The sequence below is a fragment of the Sus scrofa genome, chromosome X (genome assembly GCF_000003025.6).
Source record: "Sus scrofa isolate TJ Tabasco breed Duroc chromosome X, Sscrofa11.1, whole genome shotgun sequence".
Lineage (NCBI taxonomy): Eukaryota > Metazoa > Chordata > Mammalia > Artiodactyla > Suidae > Sus > Sus scrofa.
Window position 1 is genome coordinate 8,519,133 of NC_010461.5, and position 16,518 is coordinate 8,535,650.

The 16,518-nt window shown below is 47.6% G+C and overlaps 1 protein-coding gene across 6 annotated transcripts; it reads left to right on the top strand.

Moving 5' to 3' along the window:
- MSL3 (male-specific lethal 3 homolog (Drosophila)) lies at positions 234 to 16,117 on the top strand. 6 transcript variants are annotated; one of them, XM_013985884.2, is made up of 14 exons: positions 234 to 467; positions 1,318 to 1,453; positions 1,735 to 1,817; positions 2,189 to 2,284; positions 2,627 to 2,727; positions 3,401 to 3,486; positions 4,328 to 4,450; positions 5,008 to 5,168; positions 5,970 to 6,128; positions 7,944 to 8,206; positions 8,846 to 8,955; positions 11,687 to 11,786; positions 12,370 to 12,454; positions 15,310 to 16,110. In XM_013985884.2, exons 1-14 carry the CDS (start codon positions 295 to 297, stop codon positions 15,407 to 15,409), a joined length of 1,776 nt encoding a protein of 591 aa, XP_013841338.1. In that variant the 5' UTR covers positions 234 to 294; the 3' UTR covers positions 15,410 to 16,110.

Genomic DNA, 16,518 nt, shown 5'->3' on the forward strand with positions numbered 1-16,518 from the left:
GCTGGGCGGGCGGACCTGGGGCGCGGGCTCCCCACTCGCCGTCTACCCAGAGCCCGGCGGGAACTCGCAGAGGCGCGCCCGGTCGGGAGCGCGCGCGTCCGGCCGCTCCGAGGTCCGGCAGTGGCGCGGGGCGGGCAGAGGCGGGGCGGAGGGCGGGACGGCCGCAGCCTCCGCCAGTCCCCGCTCCGTCCCCACCACCCCCGCCACAGCGCGCCACCTCCCCGCCCCCACCCCCCTCCCCCACCGCGCGCGCTCCGCCCGCCCCGGAGCCTCGCCCTCCGCCACGATGAGCAAATGAGCGCGAGCGAGGGCATGAAATTTAAATTCCACTCAGGGGAGAAAGTGCTGTGCTTCGAGCCTGACCCCACCAAGGCGCGAGTGCTGTACGATGCCAAGGTGCCGCCGCGGAGGGACAGGGAGGACGCGCGGGACGGGGACCCCGGGACGGGAGGCGAACGCGGATGCGGGTGCGGATGGCGCCGCGGCGCGGGGGAAGTGGCGGGGCTGGGGCGCTCCCTGCTAGCGGCTCCTCGGCCTGCGCGGCGCCGCGCGGGCGGCAGGGGGCGCTCGCGGGGCACGGCGCTGGGGAGTCGGGGCTCGGGCGCTTCCGCTTCCGCCTGGTGCCGGTGGCGGTGTGGGCGCCATCGGAAACCTCGCACTTCCGGTGTCCAGAGGCTGTGGCAGGGGCCGCGGCCCCCGTTTGCCCACGCGAGGGCCGCTGTGGGCCGCGCAGCCGGGAGACCGCTCGCACACAGTCTCTGCCTTCGGGTTAAATTTCCCCTTAGGCTGCGCGGTGTAGCGCCCCACGGGCTCCCGTCCCACGCCCTGACCCCCCCCCCCGCCCCGTATCCAAGCGCCACCGCGATGGCCCCCTTCTGGCGACGTCGTTGCCCTGGGACCCAGGCGTATCTGGGCCTGGTCCCTCCCTTAGGCCTTGACCCCTCACCCCGAGGGCAAGGTTGATCCGGTGTCTTCGTCCTTCAGGGCCTTGCGACATTTACATTTTCAGTCTCCGTGTCGCGCCCCGTGCCACTCCACCTAAATCTCGGGGGCTTGGGGGGAAATTGAGCCACATCTGCAGCTCCTCAGGTCTGGATGGCGAGGGGGAGTGGGCCTCGCAGTCTGGGGGTGGGGTCCGGCCCTGGGCCCCGGGCCCCAGGTCCCAGGCCCCAGGTGTGTCTGGGCGGCGCTGCCCTGGAGAGGACATCCCAGGCCTTTCGGGCTCCGCCCCCCGCTGCCCCCGTCTCCGTTAGCTGTGCCTCCTCCCTCCCCGCCTGGAGTCTCCTTAAGGGTGACACGCCCCATCATTCGCCCCAGACGTTCCCCCTGGGGACATCGCTGGGAGGGATGGCCTAATCCGCCAGCCGAACTGGCCCTGGACGCAGCGGAGCCCAGCAGACTACAACTCCCAGAGGTCTCACGGCTGCAGCTCGCTGGTCTGGCCTGGACTCTGGTTAGTGACACATTGGCCGGCCAATGCCTTCAGAAGTGGCACCCTTTCTCACAGTCAGAGACCAATCAGGGGTTGGTTGGAGGGATGTTTCCTATTTTGAGGCATCCACTCAGGAAAAAAAATGGAATTGAAAGGAAAAATGTTTCAGCCCCGCTCTCTGTCTAAAAAAGGAGAGAATGCTTTCTTTTCTTTTAAAAAAAGGTCGATGATCTAGTTTTCCTGATCCAGCTTCCAATATTCTGTATGTTCTGTCGTTTGTGGACAACATTTCCTGGTTTCAGATTGTCGATGTTATTGTTGGGAAAGACGAAAAAGGCAGAAAGATCCCAGAATATCTGATCCATTTTAATGGTTGGAACAGGAGGTGAGTGTACTTGTTAAACCGGACGGAAAGTTGATAATCTCTGCACAGGCACATTGCAAACGTCTTTGTTAAGTTTTAGAAACACTTCATTTCCTGTTGTTGTTGTTTTTTAATCAAACCTTGCCTCCTTGGAAGAATGATGACTTCTAAATCGATTGTATTTTTATTCTCTTTGGGTCATTGTGGAAACCCCGGTTGCTTCTGTGTCTGAATGAGTTCCTTTTTCAGTTTATTTGCATCTTTTGTGTGATTTTAAAATATTTCAATAGTTTTCTCAAATGTGAAGTAATTCTCTGATGTGCTGTTAGCATTTGTTTCGTATCAAACTGAAATACTGAATGTTACATGCTTTTCCTCTTTTGTTTGATTAGCTGGGATAGATGGGCAGCTGAAGATCATGTCCTTCGTGATACCGATGAAAATCGGAGATTACAGCGTAAATTGGCAAGAAAAGCTGTAGCTCGCCTGTAAGAATACCAAAATCCTGCTATCAATGTTCCTCCGTATTTTCTTGCAGTGTTTAGAATTTTTATGATGTGAAAGTTAAAGATTCTGAAATCTGACATAGGCATGGAGTATGAATTTGGCATAGGTAAAGCTTGTTAGTGAATGGTGTTTCTATGGTGTTCTAAATAATTGCTGTGCTTTCAGGAGCTTACTGTGTAGTGTTCTGAAACAGACATTACCACTTAGGTTTTGCAGTGGAATTTGCTTAGGTACTTAAGAATAATTGTTATTAGCTACTCTTTTTTTACCTGCAGACCCATATGGGTCAATGTCAACATTTCAGTTTTGTTTATCTGTTTCAGGAGAAGCACAGGAAGAAAGAGGAAGCGCTGCAGGTTGCCTGGGGTGGACTCTGTCTTGAAAAGCCTCCCCGCGGAAGAAAAAGATGAAAATGATGAAAACTGTGAGTGGCTTGACTCGTTTTTCTCTGGTTAAAAGGATTTTTTTTTTTACCTCGTTCTTTTATACCACAGGATCGAGGGGGAAGATTTATTAGAATTATAGACAGGAAAACTGGGTTTTTTTAATGAAGTTCCTGGGCTAGGGGTCAGAGCAGGACAGGGAAACATTTTCACATTGTATACAACATTTGTTCCTTTTGTTTTTGACAAAGTAGCAGTCGGTAAGTTCCTAATTAGATCTCCTGAGTCATGGGCACTACGGCTGCCTTTTCAGCCTTTGTCTTTAACTCCTCAGAGGTCCATGCTCTTGTTTTCTTACCCCCACCCTTGTTTTGGCCACCCCCATGGCCTGTGGAAGTTCCTGGGCCAGGGATCCAACCCACGCCATGGCAGTGACCCCAGCGTCTGCAGTGACAATGCCAAATTCCTAACTCACTAAATGCTTTAAAGTCATTTACTTGTGTGATTTTTGCATCCATCAAAATCGGTGTTGTATTTTTTCAAAATAAATTTGTTTTCTGAGAGGTGCAGTATTTGTGTTTAGCACTTAAAATACATGCAAGACTGCAGTTTATTATTTCTCTCAGTAGAACACACATGCCATCTTAAAGAATTGTAAATATAAAGGTTAAGAACGTATGTAAAGCAGGTTTGCCTGATATTTTTGGGTTTTAGCAATAAGCAGTTCCTCTGATGACAATAGTGAAGAAAAGGATGAAGAAATAAGTGAAGAGAGTGATATTGAAGAAAAGACGGAAACGGTACACAGGTTTTTTTTAATTTTTTTGTATGTATAAATTTTTTATTGTAAAATCTCTTTGTTTTGGTGTATATTTAGTTGTAGAATTATGCGGTCAAATTTTTAGTTGTGAAGTGTTTTGTAAGTATACATTTTTAAAGACCAAAGATCAAGTTGGATTTCATGTTTAAGAGAAAATAATCCTTATTTATAGTTACGAGCCTTCTGTGGCTCTTTAGACCCTTAAAACTCTTGCCACAAATCATAGTTAACCCTTCCTTTCTAATTGTGAACTTCATTTTTATAGTAGTGATTAATTTTTAATTTTTTTGTTATTTTATATGATTTTTATTTTTTCCAGTGTTTTGTTAATTTTTACTGTACAGCAAAGTAACACAGTCATGTGTATACACACACACACACATATATATATATATATATATATATTCTTTTCCTTACATTATCCTCCATCAGGTTCCATCACAAGTGACTAGTTATAATTCCCTGTGCTCTACAGCAGGATCCCATTGCTTATCCACTCCGTGATTAATTTTTAAATGATGTGTATCAGAGCTTGGCATCTTCTGCCTGCCTGCCTGCCTACCAAGTGAATGTAAATCCCACTGGTAAAGTTAATTCGGGAAGAAACAACCTAAGCATTTGTGGTGTGGTTAGTGCCCTAAAACACGTTAACTTCTGGTCTTGACTGTACTTTTCATTAGAACACGTGGCACCATTGCTGCCATAAATGTCAAGAGGCGAAGCGGGTTTCTTTTATGGTGGGCTGCCCTGTGTTAGTCCTTAATTGGCTATGGACTATGAATCTGTCTTAGGTGGTTAAAAATGGAATTGTGATGTTACAGAAGGAAGACCCAGAGCTGCACGCGAAAAGGGAGATGGAAGAAAGAACAATAACTATAGAAATCCCCGAAGTTCTGAAGAAGAAGCTTGAGGATGATTGTTATTACATCAACAGAAGGAAACGGGTACACGGGGGAGATCCATAACATAGGCATTTGTAAGGGAGCTTCCGTTTAGCCGTATTTTGCAGTCACAGACTCAAACAGTTGAGAACCTCGGAGGAATGAAATTCGTATTTTAAGTTCTGTGCTGAGTCGGGTCTTCAACTTCTCTGACAGTTGTGTTCTAATTAAAGTGTGCACAGTTTTCTCCAGCTCTGGCTGCCCATTGCAGTTTTCTAGGCAGCTTTGCAAGGTCCTGATTTCTGGGCTCCAGCCTAGAGGTTAAGACAAAATTGATCTGTGGTGTTGGGGCGGCAGCTGTGGATATAGTCTTAGAGGCTCCCCAGCTGGCTCTCGTGGATCACTAAGCTGAGAACTGCTTGTATTTATTTAAAAAATTATCACTGTAGTCTCCGTGGGACTATGGTCAGTAGAAGAAAAGAAGCAGAGCTTCAAAGCACATTTCTTCAAAACACTCTGTTGAAACAGAATTGGCTTGATTTTTGAGTTTGAACAATGATGTCAATAATGCCACTGTTTCTTGGAAGGGACACATCAGAAGTTTCTGTTTTCGTTAACAGTTAGTGAAACTCCCCTGCCAAACCAACATCATCACCATTTTGGAATCGTACGTGAAGCATTTTGCTATCAATGCAGCCTTTTCGGCCAATGAGAGGCCTCGTCACCATCACGCTATGCCACATGCCAACATGAATGTGCATTATATCCCAGCAGAAAAGAAGTAAGTGCCGGAGGGAGGATTGGTGTTTCATGGTTCTCTTTGGCTATTAGAGACGTGGCTTCCATTTAGAGCAGGTAACACTGTTGCTGTTTCAGTTACTATGAAATCATTTAGTGTAGCGCTTCATGATTCGCTTAATAACCAATTTGCTGGAATGTCAAAGGACTGTCCCTTTTTTGCAGTGTTCAGTAACTCTTGAGGCGTGCGGCATGGATCCACCGAGGATATGCAGCACCTCAACACTAAGACTAGTTGTTTTCATTGATGGAACTTTGGGGGATCAGTCTTTTCTTTCCTTGAGAAGCATCACAATAGGGGGTGAGAATTGTACAGAAGCTTGTTTACAGATAGGTCTTTATCCCAATCTGAGCAGTTGGCCTCATAACCTGACTTGTGCCCACAGCCCAGCTAGAGTCAGACACGTCGATTGTTCAAGTTAAAAGAGGTGTTAGGAGTTCATCAGGGCCGCCCCCTTGAGCTTCCGGTGGGTGGGGTCTGCCCACCTTCTGCAGCACAGCCTGCTTGGGTTCCTTGTGTGGCCCTGAACGTAGTCATTTGTGCCGTCATTTGTGTCCCATGTACTAAGCTACAATTGCTGGCGTGCTGCGCTTTGTATTCTGGATTTATGTTCCCATTTATACTTTATCGCTAGCATCTACAAACTCTTATTTTTCATATATATAGGTGTAATATATATATATGAAAATTTAAAAGTCTTCCTTATTAAAAATGTGCAACTTCATTGTGACATTTTGGAAAGTTCTATTACATCATTGCATTTCTAATCTCTGCTCCTTCCAGCGTCGACCTTTGTAAGGAAATGGTGGATGGATTAAGAATAACCTTTGATTACACTCTCCCACTGGTTTTGCTCTACCCGTATGAACAAGTTCAGTATAAAAAGGTGACTTCGTCCAAATTTTTTCTTCCGATTAAGGAAAGTACCACGAACACTAACAGGTGAGTTCACCTCCACGTCCGTCATCAGCCATCAGCAGTCAGATAGCTACATCTGTTTTCAAAGATTTCCATTTGATGCTCTGGGGGCCAAGATGTTTGGAGGAGGAAGTAGATTGCAAAGCACCCATACTGGTGCTTTCCTCTTTCCCTGGGTAAGCTAAGGCATCATGCCCTTTCACGTGGCTCTGAAAGGTTGTACCAAGTCAAGAGTCCGGTGTAGAGAAGTTGGATTGTGAGTAGCTATCCCCTTCTTTCCAAAGACAGTGTGGCGGAGAGAGCACGGCCTGAGAAGGCTAGAGGATGTGGGCTTGAATTTGGCTCCCTCACTTACAGGTTGTGTGACTCGGGGCCGTCGCCTTCTGAGCCTCTGGCTTTTGCCTCTGCAATAGAAGGAACATTGGCGGAGTTCCTGTCGTGGTGCAGTGGTTAACGAATCTGACTAGGAACCATGAGGTTGTGGGTTCGGTCCCTGGCCTTGCTCAGTGGGTTAAGGATTCGGCATTGCTGTGAGCGGTGGTGTAGGTCGCAGACGGGGCTCGGATCCTGCATTGCTGTGGCTCTGGCACAGGCTGGCGACTACAGCTCCGATTCGACCCCTAGCCTGGGAACCTCCATATGCTGTGGGAGTGGCCCTAGAAAAGGCAAAGAGACAAGAAAATAAAAAATAAAAAGTACCCTGTAAAAAAAAAAAAAAGAAAAGAAAAAAAGAAAGAACATTGGCTTCCGCAGATAGTTATTAAATGAGGAAGTTTGCGAAGGTCCAGCCACCTTTGGCCTTCAAGGAGGGGTTAGTTTCCTTCCCGCTCTGCTGTGTCACCACTTTCTTCCCTCGGTGACCCAGCATGCCCACATCTCTATTCTTTGGGGGGAACAAAAGTCCCCCCCACCTACCGTCAGCTACTTCCCTATCTGCCTAAGGCCTCTCTTCCCGAGTGAGAGAGTGGTCCCGTCTCGTGATTGCCACTCAGCCCTCTCTTCTTGGGTGTTTAGGGTCTGCCTTTGTGTCCCACCTCCCTCTGCTCCCCAGGGCACTGGCGCCTTCCCATTTGCCGCACCCCGCGTCGGTCACCCTCCCCTTCCCAGGGGGCCTGTCTCCTGGTTCTCGGTCTGCCTCCTGGCCGTCTCTTCTCAGCCCACTTTCCTTCCCCGTTGATTCCGCCCCCCTGGAGAGGCCCATGTGACTCACTGGGGACCTCTGTGGATGTCCCTCTGCCCTGCTCGCAACCTTGAGGTTCCCAGTGTCTGGGGTGGACTGTGTGTTTCTGCAAAGCTTGGGCAGCGTGGGCGGCGTCTCCTGTCCTCTCTCCGTGGTTCCGTGGCGCTGGGACAGTGTGGAATTCTTCCTCTCTCGCCCGGGCTTTCTCAGCCTCGGCTTTCCTGGTGTTTTGACCTGTGTCGCCCTTGGCAGTGGGCCGCCCTGTGCACTCTGGGCTGCTGTGCTGCATGCCGGGCTTCTCCCGCATTGGATGCCCGTCGCGTTTTTCTGGTCGTGACAGTCCGAGCTCTTCGGAGGGTGTCAGTGTCCCTGGCAGAGTGGAATCACTGCCTACTGAGACCCCTAGGAAGGGGCACCACCGTCTTAAATGCCAGTGTGCCTTGAAGAGTCACTGAGAGCATTCAAGCGACAGAGTGTGTGTCCTGTTACTTTTTAAGAAAAATCCCTGTTTTGGCCCATTTGGAAGTGAGTTTCTGGCCCTGCTGGGGCGGAGTGGCCGGTGCGCTTACTGTCTGGAGGAGGACACTGCGGATTCCCTCCAGGTCTGGCAGCAACTCGGCAGGCCAGGCACCTGTCACGTTTTGCGCTTTCTTCCCTAGGAACCAGGAGGAGCTCTCGCCAAGCCCACCTTTGTTGAATCCGTCCACACCACAGTCCACGGAGAGCCAGCCAACCACCGGCGAGCCAGCCACCCCCAAGAGGCGCAAAGCCGAGCCCGAAGCCTTGCAGTCCCTGAGGCGGTCCACGCGCCACTCCGCCAACTGCGACAGGCTGTCTGAGAGCAGCGCCTCTCCTCAGCCCAAGCGCCGGCAGCAGGACACGTCGGCCAGCATGCCCAAGCTCTTCCTCCACCTGGAAAAGAGTAGGTCCCTCCCCCGGGCGGACAGAGCGGACGTCTCCTTCGTGCTTGGGCTGGGCCTGGCCCTGCGCTGCGGGAAGGAGTCCGGCGGCAGGAGGGGCTGGGGAAGCACGGGCCGAGCACGCGGTCCCAGCCAGACTCGCCAGCTCGGCTGCGGGAACTCGACTTGGGAGGGTGGCCTGCCGGAGGCTCCCGAGGCACATGCCCTCATCGGCAGTCAGCTGGGCGAAGGCAGCTCGCCCAGGCCTTCAGCTCAGCGCGGCTCAGGAGGCCGTTGGCAGTGCCTCCCTATGCCCCCATCCCAGCCCTAATCTGTCACATGAGGCAGCCACTCCTCCCTTCTTGTTCCTATGCATTCGCCTCTTCTGGGCCTGAATTCCTCTCCGTGGAATCAGACAGTACGTGGCCTTTGGTCTGTGGCTTCTTTCTCTTGCCATAACGTGTTCCGGGTTCATCACGTTGCAGCATGTATCCCTACTTGACGCCTTTTCTTTCCTTTTTCCCCACCAAATAATAGTCCAGGGACCGTCTTTCATCGGAAGGTCTTACTGTTACAGATGAATACGTTCCCTGTTGTTGGTAATAGTCTGGCAGCAGCCCTGTGATTTACAGGTGAATAACCAACATTGTTTCCTTTTGAAGAGACGCCTGTTCATAGCAGATCTTCCTCGCCTGTTCCTCTAACCCCCAGCAAGGAAGGGAGCACGGTGTTTGCTGGCTTTGAAGGCAGAAGAACTAATGAAATCAATGAGGTAAAGCGTTCGTGTCTGTTGTTCATCCCCAGCGAGTCTTGGCTCCCGCAGTTGCTCAAGTCCCGGGGAGGAAACAGAGTCTCCTTAGAAGAAACATTATGTCGCACTTGCCCTGGATGTTAACAGAAGGGTTCACACGAAGTGTGACATTGTGTTCATTGTGTCTAAGATGAAACAGTGGTCCGGACACCAGCCCTACACTTAACGCTCATCTTTTGTTTCAGAGAAGTAGGAGTGTTTTCATTTTATAGAACAGTTGTCAGCACACTTTTTCTGCAAAAGGCCAGGGGCTAGATATTTTAAAGCTTGTGGGCCACACGGTTGCCATCAAGACGCCCCCCAGCTCCACAGCAGGTGTAGACACTATATGTAAGTGAATGAGTGTGTCGTGTCACAATAGCATGTTATTGATGGATGCTGAAATTTGAATATCAGATAATTTTTGTAAGTTATGAGATAATATTCTGCTTTGGGTATTTTTCCAACCATTTAAAAATATAAAACCCATCCTTAACAGTAATATTTTTAAGGCCAGTTAACTGAAGCGGATAGCGTTTCAGGAGTTCCGGAGATGCCTTCGTTCGCTGGGCTGTCCTGTTAATCTTGCTGAGGGGGTGGAGCTTCCTTGCTTCTGTACACAGACAAAGACGGCTTTGCTACACCGAATGTTTGATGACGGGGTTTCGGCAAACTTTTCTTATAAAAGGTCTGATTGAATATTTTCGGGGTTGTGCACCAGTGTGAAGGCGGTGTGGACAGTTCACAAATGAGCAGGTGTTCTGTGTGCCCCCCCCCCCGATTCATTCATGCACGCTGGTGATCGAATTGCATAGGATTTTCATATGTTGTGAAATATTATTTGATTTTTTGAACTATTTATAAACATAACTTTTAGCACACGCAGGTTGGATTTGGCACAAGGGCTGTTAAGTTGGCTGACCCCTGACAGAAAACCCAGTTTGTGTTACAGTGGTGTTTAACGAAGGTTAGGAAATTTCTGCTACAAGCAGTCACTAATATCCCGTTTTTTGAGACAAGAAGGCCCTGCCCGTGCTATTATTCAAGGGGAGTCCTCTTTCTCAACGTGTGACTATTGAGGCAGGGCCATTCCCACTCTGGTCACTGGCGCAAGGCCACCATCTAGTGGTTGTAGGCACAGCTGCAAGCGCTCGCGAAGAAGTAGGATTTTCCTAGTAAACAGTCGGAATCAGGGGGGCTCTCACAGTGATGCTCGAGACCTTAGTGCTTTCCCCGCTCTGCAAGTGCTTCGGCTGCAGCCTCCTTTTAACCAGGGCTCTGCACACTGACCACCTGAGACTCTCCCAGTGGTCTTTGCTGCCCCGTCGCATCAGGGGGAAGTCTGGACTTGCACATTCCTGGCTGGGATCACAGCCCATGCACACCCCAGCAGAGAATCCCTCCGCTGGAAAACTATTATTTCCTCCCCCCACCCATGCAACTTTGATCAGTAGGAGGTGGTTTACTGCACTGAGGTGCAGAATTGAGTGAGGGAGGTAGACTGGCTAGCTGACTAGCTAAGTGACCTGCTCTTGCCCATACACATATGTGCTTCATGCATCCAGTGATCACAGGTTCCCTTGTGTTCACCTGCAGTTTCCCTGCTGGAACAGTTCCCAAGCTTCAGCTGTGTGCACCATGGGACAAAGTGCTTGGGATAGGATAACGATGCTGAAACTTAGCCCTGCCCAGAGCTTTCTAGAGCACAGAAGGGTGGTTTTAGTGGGGCAGTGGCTGAAGCCTGGACCTTTGGCATGGAGTCATACAGACCCCGGTGGTACTTGTTCACGTCTCCAATTTCAGTTGTTTAAATTGACTCCATCAGCCTTTCTGGGGTGGTTTTGACATCCTTCTGCTTTGTCTTCTAGAAGGTTACCTTTGGCCCTATTGTTGACAGATTAAACCTGACAGATCCCCAAAAGCAAAGCAGTCACTCTGTAGAATAGTCCTATGATTCGCTGAAGTATTTCTATGGAAGTTCATTCAGAGAGTCTTAAAATTCATCTCTTTAACGCAAGCCCCCAATCCGCCCATAGTTCTGAAATTCAAAGTGAAGGAAAAGAGATCAGTTGCCAGGGTCGACGTCTGTTTCACTTGATCCAATGGTCAGGTTAGTTTGCAAAGTGAATCTAACATAGCAGAAAGTCAGAGAATCTTGAAACAATGGTAACGTTACTCAGAACATCTCTGAGTGACTTTTTGCAGCTTCATTCAACAGAATTTCCAATAAAGGAAAGGGCGCAAAATGACCTACAGTTATAGCTAATTTATAGGTAGGAGCTCTAGAAAATTAGGAAATCAGGTATTTCCCTAATCTAATTTTAAGTCTCCCCCTACTTTTATTTTTATAAGCTTGTGTTTATTTTGATACAGTGGCATGTTTTTTCCTCTGCATACAATTTGTCATAATTTTTAGGTGATTAGAAATGTCTCCATGTTGCCAAGGAAGGTGGGTTGGCTTTAGAACTTCCTCATTGGATTTTTCCACATTGGGTTTCCTCTCATTTTCTGGTCCAGCTGTGAGGCAGCTGCTGAGGTGCCAGAGGGATGGGAAGCTTGTGGGGTAGAAATGTGACACGTGACACATGATACCTTCCTATTGGCCTAAGAATGTCAAAGCGTGTGTGTTTCTGCTGGGATTCCAGATATACAGATTTGTTGGCAATGGAGTGTTAGGAGAAATCAACAAAGCGTTCACTTGTGCTTTCCGCAGGTCCTCTCCTGGAAACTTGTACCCGACAGCTACCCCCCAGGTGACCAGCCACCTCCACCCTCTTACATTTACGGGGCGCAACACTTGTTGCGATTGTTTGGTAAGAAATCCTGGTCCCTGCTTTCTTCTTACCCTTTTTTTTTTCTTCTGCCTTTTTTGTCCTTTTTAGGGCTGCAGGTATGGCATATGGAAGTTCCCAGGATAGGGGTCCAATTGGAGCTACAGCTGTCAGCCTATACCACAACCACAGCCACAGCCACTCCAGTTCTGAGCCGAGTCTGCGACCTACACCACAGTTCACGGCAATGCCAGATCCTTAACCCATTGAACGGGACCAGCGATTGAACCTGCATCCTCACGGGTACTAGCTGGGTTCATTACCGCTGAGCCACAGTGGAAACTCCTCTTCTGCATTGGTTTTAACACTCGTAGGCTTATGTACATGTCATGGTAATTTCAGGGTCTAAGAAAAATCGTTAAAAGTTGATCTCTTAAAAAAAACAATGAATTTCATAAAAATTGTAATATTTGTACTTCTCCTCTGTGTTCAGTAAGAGTTTTGGTTTGGTCGGGTACTGTGGATGTTAATTTCAGATCAAATAAGGACACATGGGGACCTGGAGGACAACTTGTGTCCTGCCACTTGTAATGGTTTTACTTTTTTTTTTTTTTTTTTAATGCAGTTAAACTTCCAGAAATCCTTGGAAAGATGTCCTTTTCTGAGAAGAATCTGAAAGCTTTACTGAAGCACTTTGATCTCTTTCTGAGGTATTGTTATTACTTTGTCAAAACTTACCTCTGCCACCTTATGCATGACCTCCCTGAACTTCTTTTGAGCAGACGTGGGAGCTGGCTCTGTGGTATTTAGAATATGGCAGCAGTACTGCCTAAGTTTGAGTGGTTCTAACAGTGGTTGTGACCTGGAGGGTTTTGGCTGTTTCTTTTCGTCGTAGTTTATCTGGTTTCTAAGTACTTGTTGTGTCACTAGAAGAATCCAGGTAGATGGCAATGTAAACAAAATTTATTTTCTGCAGAAGTGATCGAGATGCATCATACTTTCAATTTCAGTTTTTATTCAGGAGCAGCCTAAGTATGAGGCTTTTCTTTGTCGCATGTATGTAAACTAACTTAAATGTATAGGTTGGATTTTGGTGTCTGCTTTGGAGTTAAGACAGATGACCAGTAGTCTGTGCTGATGGTTGGTGAATTCAGAGAAAGGTCTTGTTTCCCTCACCTGACAGAGCCAGTCATTTTATTCGAGGATCATTCGCCCCGAGGCTCTGCCCTCCCCGCACTGGGGGGCTGTGGGCCGCAGCCTCATTTTTGCCTGTGGCCCATCTCCTTACCCAGATGTCTAATGATCCGTTTTTCTCGGCATTGAAGGCTGGTTGTCCCCCTGCCTCACCCAGCTTGTTCTGTCTGCCTGACCTTGTGTGTTCATTCTCTTTAAAGGAGTACCTTCGCCTTGTATTTAGGCCTCAGTCCACAAGAGCTAATCAAGTAGGATTTACCAGGGTGGAGAACACTCCAGCCAGAGAAGGGAGTCTGGGAGTTTTTAAAAGATACTTTCATGTGGACGTTTTGAATAAAGTATCCACAGGTGGCTTAGACGTTAACATTTTAGGAGAAACAAGTTCCAGAAATGCCCTCTTCCCCTCCAGCGTTCCTCTCAAACAAACCCACAACTCTATTAGGCAGTAAAATCTTGTGAGTCAAAAATCAAAGAATGCCAGAGTGAGGAAGTGGCAAGGTAGCAAAGGAGGCCTGCTCATTTCGAGGTATGCCCAATACAAAATAGAAATTAGGGGTTTAGGTGGTAACTTAGAAAAATTTACAAACAAACATAGTACAGTTGGCCCTTGAACAACACAGGTTTGAACTGCCCACATCACTTTTAGGGGATTTAAAAAAAAAATAGTTGGAGTTCCTGTCGTGGCTCAGTGGTTAACGAACCCGACTGGCATCCATGAGGACACAGGTTCAATCCCCGGCCTCGCTCAGTGGGTTAAGGATCCGGCAGCTCCAGTTGGACCCCTAGCCGGAGAACCTCCATATGCCACGGGTGCAGCCTAGAAAGGCAAAAATAAAAATAAAAAATAAATTAAGAGTAGTAAATACTGGAGTTCCCGTTGTGGCGCAGTGGTTAACGAATCCGACTAGGAACCATGAGGTTGCGGGTTCGATCCCTGCCCTTGCTCAGTGGGTCAAGGTTCCGGCGTTGCCGTGAGCTGTGGTGTAGGTCGCAGACACGGCTCGGATCCTGCGTTGCTGTGGCTCTGGCGTAGGTTGGCAGCTCAGCTCCGATTGGACCCCTAGCCTGGGAACCTCCATGTGCCGCGGGAGCGGCCCAAGAAATGGCAAAAAAAAAAAAAAGAGTAGTAAATACTATAGTACTTACACAGTCCGCATGGTTGGTTGATTGGTTCCTGCCAATTAGGAAGGACAGTGGATCCGGAGAGCCCAACTGTAAGTTAAACAAGGATTTTCAACTGCGAAAAGGGTTGGTGCCCCTAACTCCCCCATTGTTCAAGGGTCAGTTGTAATGGATTTTGAAAATGTATCCAAGATATCAGCTAGAGAATCAGTGGATCCATAATTGTTGTAAACTGTATCCAATCAGAGAAGAAAGAGTTGGAATGAATCTGACTCAGTTTTTCCTGAAGAACCTCTCACAGAGGTTTATCCTTGCCTTCTTGAGGAATTCGGGCAGCTGGGAGAAGGCTGGGGAAATAAACACAAAGCTAATTACTTAACTGACTAGTTAATGTGGCCCATGTGAGAGTGTTTTAACCCTTCCTGGTGAAATATTTGATTCTTCAGAGTCAAGATAGTATCTCTTTGTTGCAGATTCTTGAATGACTGGCTCCATTTTAACATCCATCCATAGTTGGGCATGAATGAGTCTTGTCTATTTGTTTTGGTACTGTAAGCTGGAACTGTAGCATCTCCTGGCAGGGCAAATTAGGACACAAAATGCTCTGTCCTAATTAAACCGTTCAGTTGTCATTTAACTTAGCCCATATAAGTCCTGTGAATTTCTCAAGTGACATTTATTGAGTTTATAATTTAAAAAAATTTTGTTTTACGGCTGCACCCACGGCATTTGGAAGTTCCCAGGCCAGGGACTGAATCCCGAGCCACAGCTGCAACCTACATGGCAGCCGTGGCAATGCCAGATCCTTTCACCCACTGCAGCAGCCTGGGGATCGAACCTGAAACCTCCGCAGTGACCCAAGCCACAGCAGTTGGGTTCTTAACCCACTGTGCCATGGCAGGAACTCCTATAATTTATTTCTGATAGTTTGTTTTTAAAGCAGAAAAATGTAGAAATAATCGCTGAGGCCTTTTTGCACTGAAGTGTTTCTATTGTCAAGACTGCCATCTAGTGGAGTTGAGGTTCTGTTTTGATTTGTACACTTGATAGGGGAAGGATTCTGATGACATAGAAATTAACATAGAAGCTAGATATTTGCAATGAAATCAATATTGTGGTTATTATTTTTTTTCTATCAAATACAAAAAAAAGTGAAATGTTAGAGTGGTTGGAAGTTACGATTTTGCTTCCTGGTGTTTAGTCTTTACAGTGCTGCTCATCAGGGCTATTTTTTTTTTTCTTTTTCCAGGTTTTTAGCAGAATACCACGACGACTTCTTCCCAGAGTCTGCCTATGTTGCTGCCTGTGAGGCGCACTATAGCACGAAGAACCCCAGGGCGATTTATTAAGGTTTCGATGGTTCTGGACGAACAGTTTCTCTAGCTTTGTGCTCTCAGTTCCCAGTAAAGAACTAGGGAGTGGGTGGGCCTTCTTTCCAGGCAGAGCAGATGCAACGCCCACCCTGGGGGCTCTGGCAGAGGCAGGCCCATTTATTTGAGTTGCTTACCTACTGTAGTCATTTCTGTTACGGATTACTTCCCAGGTCCCTGAACGGCCTCGGACATCTGAGGCTTGCCACCGAACTCTTTGCCCTTGTCACCTGTGATGGCGGGAAAAGAGTAGCTGTGTTCACAATGAAATGTTCCCGAAAGTGTGGATAGGTTGGGCTGTTTCAGTAGATGTTGGAATTTATTTGTTAGCAGTAACCACCTTTTTTAGTTGTTAGCATTAAACAAATTTGTTTTGCAAACTCTTTTCATTCTTGTGATGAGGCTAAGCAACTCTGTCCAACAAATTTTATTTTGCTTGGAAGCCATGAAGTAATCCTAGCATATCTTAGAGGGAATTGATATTGATGGCAAAAGAACATTTACAGCTATACATTTGCTTATTACAGATCCTTTTCTGTAAAACCTTATTTTTGGTGATCTAAATAAAGCATTGCCTGAATGTTTGAGATTTTACAGCTACACTTGGTTGTGTAATGTTATAATTCCCTTTCTGTAAAATGTTATTTTTGGTGATCTAAAATAAATGATTTGGGAGTTCCCATCATGGCTCAGTGGTTAATGAATCTGACTAGCATCCATGAGGACACAGGTTCAATCCCTGGCCTCGCTCAGTGGGCTAAGGGTCCGGTGTTGCTGTGAGCTGTGGTGTAGGTTGAAAATGCGGCTCGGATCCTGAGTTGCTGTAGCTGTGGTGTAGGCCAGCAGCTGCAGCTCTGATTAGACCCCTAGCCTGGAAACCTCCATATGCTGTGGGTGTGGCCCTAAAAAGCAAAATAAATAACTGGTGCCCGTCTTATTGGAAAGAATCAGGAGAGTTTTCACTCTGGCCTCGTCCTCTTCTCTTTATTATAGAAAAATAGCAAGGTAACCCTGATTCATAACTTTTTATGTTTATTTTGTTTAGGCTTTTAAACAATCTTTTAAAGTCTTTTTTTTTTTTTTTTTTC